The 12039-nt window shown below is 41.1% G+C and overlaps 1 protein-coding gene across 5 annotated transcripts in view; it reads left to right on the top strand.

The window, feature by feature from the left end:
• Nucleotides 1-12039, top strand: part of Pik3c2g (phosphatidylinositol-4-phosphate 3-kinase catalytic subunit type 2 gamma) — a 327855-nt gene that overhangs the window by 105614 nt on the left and 210202 nt on the right. For all 5 annotated transcript variants that reach the window (XM_055610362.1, XM_055610384.1, XM_055610373.1 and 2 more), the window contains 2 exons: nucleotides 5081-5195; nucleotides 8487-8617. In XM_055610362.1, the coding sequence (XP_055466337.1) occupies nucleotides 5081-5195; nucleotides 8487-8617 (246 nt within the window). The remainder of the gene's footprint in view (nucleotides 1-5080; nucleotides 5196-8486; nucleotides 8618-12039) is intronic.

Raw genomic sequence — 12039 nt, 5'->3', positions numbered from 1 at the left:
ACATCAGAAACCCATCAGATTTGGCTGTTGAGACACAACAACAAATTCCATTTTGCTCCTCACTGCTATTTGCAGATTCTTATTTGATTAGCTGGGTGTAGATATTTCCAGATCACAGAAAAGTAGCCTCTTGCTTTCATCCACACTCACAGGGTGACCTTTGCCCATAACCATTTGACATTGAATCTTTTATTATACTTCGAATTGCCCTCACCGGCTGTGTGTAGTTGTAATGACCACTTATATCGATATTGTTTCCAACATCGACACAACCTCAGAATGGCTTCCTGGAGGCATTCTGTCTCTTCGTAGCCTCCACAAATGGACCTTTGAAAAGCCGATGGTAATTAAGCTCAGATATACATTAGTTAATGTCTACACACAAAAATAAGCTTTGACATTTGCAAGCATCAAAACCACCCACCTTTATTTTTACAAAGAAATATATCTCAAATCCAGAGAAAAAAAATTTAGTGAACAAAATCATATAATCTTTTTTGCAGACAAGGTTGTTTCTATACCTATATTTGCAGTGCTTTTCTCACTACAGTAAGCAAGGGTTTTCTTCAGCACAACCATATCCAGGAGCTCAGTTTCTAATTGAGCTTCACAAATAAATAGTGTAATTGTTACTCAGCGTTGTTACCGTGGAAGCTTCTTCACCATGGAGATCCTCTATATTGACTGAAAGATGGATTTTCTTGATTGTTATAATATAAACCAGGATTACAAGTATCCCCTGATGATTTTAATTCAGTTGTGTTTTGAGAGCAGCAGCACTTTTCAAGACTCCTGGGGTGAGTTAAAATCTTAGAAAATAAGAATCATTTGCAGAATTTCAAACATAATCCAAAATAAGTCTTAATCTCCAAACAATGTGATTCCACAGTGATTGCCCCAAGCTGCTGACACTGAATGTCCCATGCCAGCTCTGCCTTGAGATAAGTAATAAAGAGTAGTTGTGCTGGGTTAGGTCATCGGTTTTCTTCCGGTCCACACAATGCCCTCTATACCATTGCCTTTCTTGGGAAAGTGGTCTGACCTATCAAGCAGCTTCAAAATACAGCAAAAACCAGAATTCAGGTCTTACTTCCTGCCTTAACTTTTTCTGTCTCCAACTTCCTGCTTTGGGATTCCACATCCTACACCATGGATGTATGTAAAAGAAATGGCACCACCCTACACAGGCTCCGGCCTCAACATCACAGCGCCTCTTCTTTTATACATGAACCCCACTAGACCTAATAAGAGTCAGGGTCTCAATGTATTTCATCACATTAGGTCCTCTGGTTCTTCTGGCTTCCCAGTGACATCATCTTATATGTACTCTGGCTCCAGATGCTGGGAATTTATGCAAAGCCTCCTGATAACTAAACCCAATAATCATTAATTTGTTGTTTTAGGAAGTAGGGCGATGGGAGCATAATCCAATTCACTTGTCTTCCTCAATTAAGCAAATTTACAGTTGAAAATTTTAAACACTGAATTGGACAATAGTCAAGTTTAAAAGACGTTAAGGATATGTCAGGACAAATTTCCCAAAATGTCATGTACAGAACTGGTTATAAGCACGTCATATTTTTAAAGATCTCACCATGTTGGAGGGATGAACACTGCAGATGTGCTCTGCCGGGAGCATTTGCAGTCTTGCGGTCAGGGCTAGTCAGCTTCTCCACACCAAGGTTCTGAAGCCAGCCTCTGCTGCCAGAACCCCAACACCGTGCGAGAACGCCTGAAAAACATGGATTTTGTCCAGGAAATTCCAGGGAGAGTAGCCAGCAACGGCTGAATGATGAAGGCACGCTCCAGACACCCTAGCACACATATGATGCATGTAGACTGCCTTTGCAACCTTTTTGCTTTGTCTTGTTTTGTTGTTTCCGTGTGCGCCTGCGCCTGCGCCTGCACGACTTACGCGCATGTCTACCAGTGCACCATTGAGTGTCAGGCCCCAATAGGCCTAAGGGGGACGTCAAGTTCCTTAAACCTGAAAATACAGATGGAAATGAAATGCCATGTGGGTGCTGGGAATCAAACCCAGATCCTCAGGTCGAGAAACCAGTGCTCTTAACCGATGACCCAGGAGTCAGTGCTTTTCAATAACTGCTGATCCCTAGTTACCCTGTTCTAAATATGTCCATTTCTATTGTCTCTATGTCTAAATTTCTTTATTGTTTAACATTAATCCATCCTTTATTGTATATTTAGCAATACAAGAATATATTAGATAAAACTATCATAAAGTGTAGAGCTATTTGGCACACTTTTAAGCAGAAGAATAGAAAAGAAACATTCAGGTTACAGCTGTACCTTCGGTGCTAAATTTTAAAAGGTAACTTTTTTCAAATGGATCAATGTAACGACACCCTCGGGGACTAGTTGTGTCTAAATCCTTGTGCCATGGTCAGTGGAATTTGAGAGAAAGCCTTCAGTCTTTTGAAACCATTAACACGCTCAGATCTGTTTTATGCCTTGCTGGAACTGATAGCCTTCCTGACTATTTATGTGGAAGTCTTATGAATGCCCTGCTGGCAGTACCTGCCACTGGCTAGTATCTGAAAATAAGCTTCTCGACACTAAGCAAAACAAGCCCCTCCAAAACAAGGCCACAGGCTTGTTTTGCTGGCCCCTCAAACAGCCGTAAAGTTTGTGTAACATTAGTCTGCATTGTCCATACAGAAGTTCATGTTCTCTGCACCCTCTTTCCTAAGCTTTGCTCCCACAGCCAGAGCTCTGACGTCATTTTGAATCCTCAGCCACTGGGAGGAGGATGGGGCAATTCTAGATATACTCTATCCAAGGGCAGAAAGAGGAAACACCATTAGGTTCTTTCTTTAAAAATAAAATAAATAAATAAATAATAAAAAGCCAGATGAATAGATTTTTGGTTTCAAATGTGGCCAAGACATAATGATCCAGTAAAGTCATAAACCTAACACATTCCAAACTACAGGTGTAAAATTCAATTCACTGTTTTTGTGAGCTCCACCCCTCAATTAGTGAATGCAGAAACCTTCTCCACTTAACAGCAAAGTACTGACTAAGTGAAGCATAAAATCTCTTTCAGGTAAAAATATGCCTAGTCCGTCCTGTTTGCCTTTCTGAATGAAGACTGAGTATTTTACCCAGGGTCCTCCTTCTTGATTAGCTTCTTTAGGCATACAGATTTTAGTAGGATTATCCTATATTATATGTCTAATATCCACTTATAAGTGAGTATATTCCATAACCAAAAGGGTTCCCCAGTAATAGGAACAGGGACTGTCTGACATAAACTCAGTGGCCTGCTCTTTGATCACCTCCACTTGAGGGGGGAGCAGCCTTACCTGTCCACAGAGGAAGACAATGAAGCCAGGCCTGATGAGACCTGATAGACTAGGATCAGATGGAAGGAGAGGAGAACCTCCCCTATCATTGGACTGGGGGAGGAGCATAGGAAAAGAAGAAGGAGGGAGGGTGGGATTGGGAGGGGATGGGTGAGGGGGCTACAGCTGGGATACAAAGTGAATAAACTGTAATTAATAAAAATAAAATTTAAATTAAAAAATTCTTAGTCACTTAGATAACTTTTCTTATGCTCTGACTATCTTCCTAAGACAAAAGGACAAACTGGGTTAAAAAGGGAAGGAAAAGTTAAAAACAAAACAAAACTCTGTGGCCTGCTAGCTCTGATCTCCAAACCACAGTCACTTTTTAGTCAATTTACACTTTTTAAATCAATTTACATCTCCGTCACAGACCCCTCCCTTCTATGCTCCCAGTCCAACCCTCCTTCAGCATCGTCTCTCCTGTATGCTTCAGAATAGGGGATCCTCCTACCCAGACACCTCAGCTCATCTATTCACATGAAGACTAAGTTCTCCTTCTTCCCCTGTGACCTTATAGGGAAGTCCCGACAGGGGAAAGTGGTAAAAAGGTGGGTAACACAGTCTACCCTTACTTACAAGAAGATTTCAGTCATATATTACAGGATAGACAAACTTCAATGCACAGACCCCAGGAAGATAAGCCCAAAGGGCATCTTAGGCTTCATGTCGGCCATTAGTTAGGGGAGTAGGGATATCTCTGACATGAACTATGTTACCACAGCAACTCTTAAAGCTTGATTTACCAGAAGCTGGTGGCTAGGGGAGCTCATGATGATCTCCATGGTTAACCAAGGGTGTGGATTAGCCCGGGTGAGCTGGGTTATCTCAGCCACAGAAACACCTGAGGCTCACTGTCAGGTCCTCGTAGACCCTGAACCGGATGATGCAGAAAAGTTGATTTACCTTAATCTTACATTTGCTTTTGTTCATCTACGGGTCTGCATTTTCCAGTTTAGTATATTGAAACCAAACACCATTCTTAGCTACCATTGGAATATGTTACCAATATTCTAATTAGAGCAGAAGTACCATTTAATTTTTCTGTAAAAAGATCTATGTATTTAGATGTTATTGCAGCTGTTGAAAGCATGGATGATTTTCTTCCCTGGTTAATGTGTTTCCTGTATGTTCTCTCATTTACTATGGTAATTTACAACCAATTTTTAAAGGATTCCGCGAACATGAATAATCTTTCTATTTATGTGTAAGGGAACATCTCCCTTGTGAAGTCCTACAACTATTTTCATTCTGCAGCTCATCTGCTGTGCTGATTTAAATCTTGTCTTCCTATAAATTTAGACTCTTTAAATGCCCAAGAAATTTAGTTACTCCATAGGGAAGGAGGAACAACAAAAAAAAATTCTCGAAGAACCACCATTCTTCCTGAGTTCAGACACTAATAAACCAAGAGTACAAATCTGAGATTCCACCTTGTCACCACCACCAAAGGCTATTCACTAATACATGCTACTGTGTTAATAGTCACACATGAAAATATATGTGGTGTCTGTAAAGACAGCCTTACGTGTGAGATGTTAGCAGTGAGCTATCAGTCTGTGTCTGGACTTGTAGAATATCTTATTTCTCTTCTAGCTACTGAATGAAGCCACAGAAAGAGCTGCTGCTTTCCATCCCAGAATAAGCATGTGCAGACACTCACAGATTTCCTCTTGAAGTGACTCCTCTCTGTATGTGTGCGTTGTCTTTTGCAGAAAGTCTATGGTGGGGTCCAGGCTATTCAGCATGACATTACAGAGCGAGCCTCCCATCGAAATGGTAGCTCCAGGAATATGGGATGGGAGCCAGCCTACGCCACTGACCCTGCAGGTAAGTGTCAACTTATGAGATTAAAGTACACAGAGCAAACGCAGGCTGCTAAGCAGTGTGGTGGCCAGTTACACAAAATCTTTCAGAGTCACATATTTCACGTGCTTTCTTTCTCCAGCCTAGATCTGGGTGTCCTTTTTATCTTTCGTTTTATACCCAGTGCTCTCCAAGCAACTTTTCTGTCTGCTTACATAACAGAAGTTCAATGCACCTCCTCAGCGTCCTGAAGGATGACAGAGAAGTCTTGCTATCAACAACCTCCTTAAACATGTCCATTCTTCTCCCTATTGTCTAAAAACAGTCATTGTTGTATATTATTGCCCTAGTCCCTTACAGCTGCCTTTGCATTGTCACATGTCATTAAAGTCTCTTCTGTCGCACTTATCACAGAGAGAGTAATAGCAAACAAAATCCATTTTCACTCCTTTCTTTTTTTTTTTGTCTTAAAACATCTCTGCTTTCTGTGATTTGTGGGGGTGAAGAAATGTGCTCACTGGCACCAGGCTTTGGTTTCCACAGCCCTTCATTTACTCACGGCGGTGGTGCATTATATTGGGTAAAGACCAGGAACAGATACTGTGTGTAGACTTTCCACTTTTACAGAAAGTGGGCAGCTTGCTCTGGAACACAGTTTCTCCACCTTGGCAGAACTTTGGATGGGGGATTTCTCTGTAGTCCCCTCCCTGTGCACTGTAAGATGCTTAGCAGCACCTCTGACTTCTATCTAGTATGCACTCCCCGGGTCGGATGGTCAATAATGTCTCCAGATGTTACTAAATGTTCTCTGGAAACAAGATTGCCTTCCAGCGAACATCCCTTAGGAAAGGGCACTCACAGAGCTACATTTCATGGTTAGGGGGTGCAAGGGGTAAGGGACAGAGTTCAGAAATGTACACGAAAATATGTTGAAGATGGAGAAGAACGAATTCTATAAAAATGTGGCTGCACCTTAGGGCAGTGAAATCCTTCTAGGAACTGACTGAATGACACTTTCAGCAGCAGCTTGATGGCAAGAAAGAGGTGAGCAGTGTAGATCTTGGTGTGTCCGGTCTAGATGATGGCTGACTGGCTACTCCATGTTGTAACAAGACACAAAGAGGCATTTCAATACAATAAGGAAATTCACCATAAACAGGACAAATATTCTCATGCTTGTCACACATTAGATCTGGCGTGCCCATCATTTTGATAAAGTAAATAGATTGTTATTGAAGAACCAATGTTGATATCTTTGAAGACCCTAATTTAAGAATATAAAACACCATGTTGAACTTTCTGCTATATGCTCAAGTAAGAAATTGAGTCAAGACTAAATTTTAGGGGCTAACTATTGCCAACAGTGCTTGCACGAAGCTGGGCACGGTGGCACATGCCTTTTATACCAGAGCTCTGGGAGGCAGAGGCAGGCAGAACTCTGTAAGTGTGAGGCGAGCCTGGTCTTTAAAGCCAGTCCAGGACAGCCAAGGCTACACAGAGAAACACTGTCTCAAAAACACAAACAAACAAAAAGTGCTCACCTGAGAACTGACTGAAGGGAATATGAGTTCAGAATGGAAACGGATAAGCAGATTATTGCTTGCTTTTTCCTGGATCTCCTCATCTTCTTACTTGCCCTTGAATGTAATTCATCTGACTGATGACTCTATCAAGGTGCATACATGTGTGCAGGAGTATGGAAAGGCCACAGGTCAACCTTGGACATTGCTTTTGAGATATGGTTTCTCACTACCTCGTACCTCACCAATTAGGCAATTAAGCTGCCTGGCCAGCAAGACCCCGAGATCTGCCTGTCTCTGTCTCCACCAACCCTGCCAAGCACATACCACATTCTGAGAGAAAGCATGTTTGTCTGTCTGAGGTTGACTTCATTGTCTTACCGTGGTCATCTCTAGTTTCACCCACGCTCCTGGAAAGGATCCACTGAACTCCCACTTTCCGGTATACTGCAGCTCTTCCTGATGGCTAAGCTGGGACACCAGCATAGGCTAACCGTCATGTCCACTTTGACAGTCTTGAGTCTTCAGGCTCCATGCCATTCCACAAGATTGACATAAAATTGTGCTACTTTATCAGCTACTATTTCTTGTATTTTTTTTTCTTTCTTAGAGATTTTCATGCATGAATACTGTATTGACATCATTTCCAGTGCTCCCTCTCCTCCTGCAACCCTTACTATGGCCCTCCAAATTAATGACCTCTTCTTCTTTATTATTGTTACGCAAACACACACATGTGCACAAATACCCATTTACTTGTGTGTGCGTGTGTCTGGAAGCGACCACTTGGGACTTAGGAGTCATCGCTGCTGCCTGGCAGTGTCTGGCCGTATAAAAAGTAATGAGACTTGCAGGGACTGTACATGCTTTCATCCAAGTCACCACAGTCAATGTTTCAAGATTCATCTTGGTGATCCTGAAATCACTGTGCCTTAGATTATCTTGTTCATCTTTAGCATGTTGAAGCGATAATTAACAAATGATAACAAAGCATTACCAGAATAATAATTACAATAAATATTATGGATTAAATAGAATGAAATGACCTACTGTTCACCTAAATAATAAGAAAACAAAAAAAAATTAAACTGCGTTTCAAGCAGGAATTCACATAGTCTAGAGTGTTCCTAGATTTTCTTCATGAGAGCAATCAAAAAGTTCAGCAGAGCACAGTACATTCTGTGCATTTATTAACTTTGGGATGGAAAAATTATTAACCCGAACTGTCCAGCCTCCTCTCCACAGTTCAGAGGCCTCCAGCTGCTGTCACTGTTGTTGCTGTCAGTGTTGCCAGCTGTTGTTTTGTTTGCTAACATCAGATTAGCAGTGAAGCAAGGTTTAATTAAAAGCAAATGTAACCAGGATAAAAGGAAGACTAGATTCCTGTCCTGTCTATAGACATGACATCCAGAAGCAAAGTAAAAGTCTTGATTACACAATACACATGGCAAATGGGGCTGAAAAATGGGCAGAGAGTAGTGAAAGTGAGAATATTAGAGTCGCTATTTTCCCCAAGGATTTCATGAAAAACAGACACCTGAACAGCGAAGTGTAGAAAGAAAGAGATCTTAAAATTCCACGAAGAAGAAACACGTTCAGCTTCGTGAAAAGTTCATAGACTGTTATTCCTATGCCACAACACCACAGATGAGCCATTGAGACAAGATGTGCTAATTATTAAAAGCATAGAAATTATTATTTTCTTTCACTTCTACAAATCTCAAGTAAACATTATTAAATTATAAATGTACTTGCATGCACGTATAGTACCTAGGAAATCACCTCTGTATTTCAGATAGATTTTCCAGCCGCTGGGTGGGAGTATACGAAACCTGATTCTGAAGAGAACAGAGCTGACCGCGAGGACCCACCAAGAGAGTGTCTAAAGCACATCGCCAGACTCTCCCGGAAGCTGTCTCCCTTGCTGTGAGTGGGCCAGGCCTGGGAATAGCTCTCTCTGTTCTGCTTTCAGCAGCCACCCAGGTCTTCTGAGAGAGCACCCACAGGCCCATGTGATCCTCGTATTTCCTAAAGCCATGAATGCTAGAGCATCAGTTCGTGGTTTGAAACTGCAGCAAACTAAACGGGTGATTTTGCCTCATTTTCAAAAGCGGTTTATGTGTCTCAGCAACTTTCACTTTAGGTGGAGGAACAGTACGTCGTTGGAAATAATTCAATTCTGAGCACTAAAGGTAGCGAGCGATTACAACATCATCACATTTCGGTGAAAAACATTGCTCACCCATCACTCAGTACGTTCTAGGAGGCTGTGTTAGTAAGCAGAGGAAATTGAAATTTAATTATCACGGCAGATATTTTAAGTCATCTCTAACAAACACTAAGCCCGTTAGTGAAGAATTCTTATATAGTGCCAACCAGCAATTCTCTAAATAAAGAAAAATCACTTGGTGGAACTCCACGATAATTAGTGGCTTTTGTGCTTGCTGTCTGGTAATATCTGCGTCACAGCTCACCAGCTGCGCTCACCCATAATAAGCTATAGGCATAAACCTCGGAAGTTGTACACATGGGCACATATGTGTCAGTACATACATGTACTTTGCTGGGACCACACCACACCATGATAACATGTATAAAGGAGGCACTGCATTTAAGTAAAAAAAGAAATCATTTAAACAGAGGAGCTATATTTTGTGTGATTTCTGTAAATGCAAGTTTAAGAATGGGTTAAAGAATCAGTAATAGGCAGCAAAGCAGGGAGGAAGTTAATGTGGTTTTCTAGGCAAGAGTCTGCAGTGGACCTTGGAGGCAGTGGCTAGACTGGGGAGAAATGTAGGTTCACAGTTCAAAATACAAGACAATGATTAGAATTTGGAAGTAAGTCACCTGAGAAGCCAGCGAACTCAGGATAAGTCAATGGAGAAGGCCAGGCTTTCAGTTAACCGCTGGGCAGACAGTAGTGTCATTTTCTAGAGGCGGCATCAGTGTGGTTGAGTCGGAGTGTGAACATCCGTGATTGGTGTTGAGCCTTACTATCTTACGTCGAAACGTTTTCCTCCCAACTTTATCTCTACCACACCGAGTCTGATAGTGCTGCTCATGTGCGCTCTGCTGTGGTGCCATGCTCTGCAACACCCCAAATACGTCAGCAGCTGCATTCTCAGAAAGGGACGATTCACCCGCCCTGTAAGTATGCACTGTTAATTGGTCCTCAGTGCCGGGTGCTCCTCAGTTGGGCTGTGTGTGGAGAGGACCTGCCCTCTCTATGCAGAGGACTTTGTAACTTGACTTTGTGTGGGTCTTGTGCGGTAATCATGGCTACCGTGAGTTCAGGAAGGCAACAACCATGTGGTGTCCAGAAAACAGTTTCACAGCATGGGGTTCCACCCTCTACTTTTACATGATTTTAGGCTCCTCTTCTCTGCTGTTCACCGAGTCCAGGTGGTGGTTGATAAACATGATCCATTTAGTGCTGAACAATCACCCTCTTTTTCTGAGTTCAGTTCCCAGCATGTGTGTGTGTGTGTGTGTGTGTGTGTGTGTGTGTGTGTGTGTGTCCTTGTGTCAGGGAGAAATCCAACATTCTTTTTATACACATACACACACCATAGATTCACACACCATAGACTTACAATACTAATACATAACAACGTATTAGCTAAAGAAAATACATTAACAACCCCAATTGAATTTTACTTGTTTCTCTGCTTCAGATTTTGTTTATGTTAATTGTATACATTAAAAAACCAACATTTCCTTCTGCTTCACTTAAATATAATTATTCATGATATGTGCAGTACAGACTCAACTCTGGACTGTGAGAACAGATGGATCACAGCCTTCAGGATGTGGAATTTCCAAATAGCATGTAGTTTGGTGATTTGAATCACTTAGTGTTTTATGATTTGCTTGCTGAGTTAATTATTTGTTCTTTCAAATTAACCACATGTAATCAGAGTCTGGAAATTCAGATTCAAGATCCATTGCAAAGATAACTGTGATATTTGTAAAGATGGGAAGGAGAATAAAAGCTTCATGTCAACCAGGGGAGTAATTCCCTAAATCTGGGAAGATGAAAGATAAAATAAATAAGAAGAATTTATCTTGAAATCAGTGCATACTTCTGTATTACCATGACGTGTACCTAAGACCAGATGGTTCCTGAGGACTTACACAATTGTAACACAAGCAAAATGCACAGAAAGCAATAGTGTCTTCAGACCTGAATTTCTCTATGCCTAGAGATGAAGAATTTTTAAAAAGAATAATGTGTAGTCTAATTATTTTTAACAGAAAAGGGCAGGGATCAGAGCGTAATGAACACAGTAGGCAGAAACTTCAGAAGACAACATTGACAGAAGGAAGACAGCCAGGCTGGGAGATAGACATCTGCACTGGGGTATTTAGTTACTATTTATAGCCATGCAGCCTTCCATGGTCTGCAAGGAGATGTGAAGTGCATATAGACTTCAGAAGATGAGCAAAACTGAAGAACAGAAATTCCGATCATGAAAATGTAGGAAGCTCAGAAAACACAAGATGTTTGATAAATGAACCAAAAAGTTGCATACCAGATGTAAGTCTACTGTGGAGTATCTAAACATAAGTTCTAAACCTGGCCTCAGATGTCATTAAAAGAATTCTCAAACGTCCAGACTGGATTGCCTGTAATTAGGCTTCCTACTGGACACACTGAGTCATTCAGTACTGAAGAGATGGGGGATGTTCCCAGCAGTGCGGTATTCCTCATGTCTAATGACTGTTAACTGGAAAAATATTTTGAGTGTTGTCTAGCATGCAATCAATCTATAAAAAGATAATCAATGATCAGGGAAACATACATGAAGACTACATTGAGTTCATGGTTATTAACCATATTTTCAGAGGTTTAAAAGCAGACAATGATTTCAATAGGACAACACTAAAGGAAAAAATAGACAAATTCCACAAATCCAATTTTTTAAATTACTCCATTGATATAAATAGTAGAAAAAACTATGAAAATAAGCTAGGGACCTCCCTTCTCTGATTTCATGTACTGTACATTTATAAATTACTAGAAATGACTTGAAAATCAGCAACAGAATTTGGGGTCAAATACATGACCTGCTGCACTGGTTATAAGGTCAATGTGTGTTTCATAAAGACACAAAGACAATTAGTGAAGATACTTTGCTGCAAATGGCTGCTCTTCTGGAGCAAGAGACAACGGAGAAAGATAGGGAGGAAGGATAAGATGAAAAAATTGAACCCTACCTTCAACCACAGGCAGAAACTAAGTTAAGATGGATCTTCTCAGTGTGAAATCTAGGACTAAAAGGTTTTATAAGAATATATGTTAGGATACACAGAGAGAAACAGAGAAAGATATACAGAAGCAGTCAGAC

Source organism: Psammomys obesus, unplaced genomic scaffold (genome assembly GCF_907164565.1).
Source record: "Psammomys obesus unplaced genomic scaffold, mPsaObe1.curated_primary_1811, whole genome shotgun sequence".
Taxonomy (NCBI): Eukaryota; Metazoa; Chordata; class Mammalia; order Rodentia; family Muridae; genus Psammomys; species Psammomys obesus.
The sequence above is the reverse complement of the archived record's forward strand: the minus strand, read 5'-3'. Positions and strand labels throughout refer to the sequence as shown.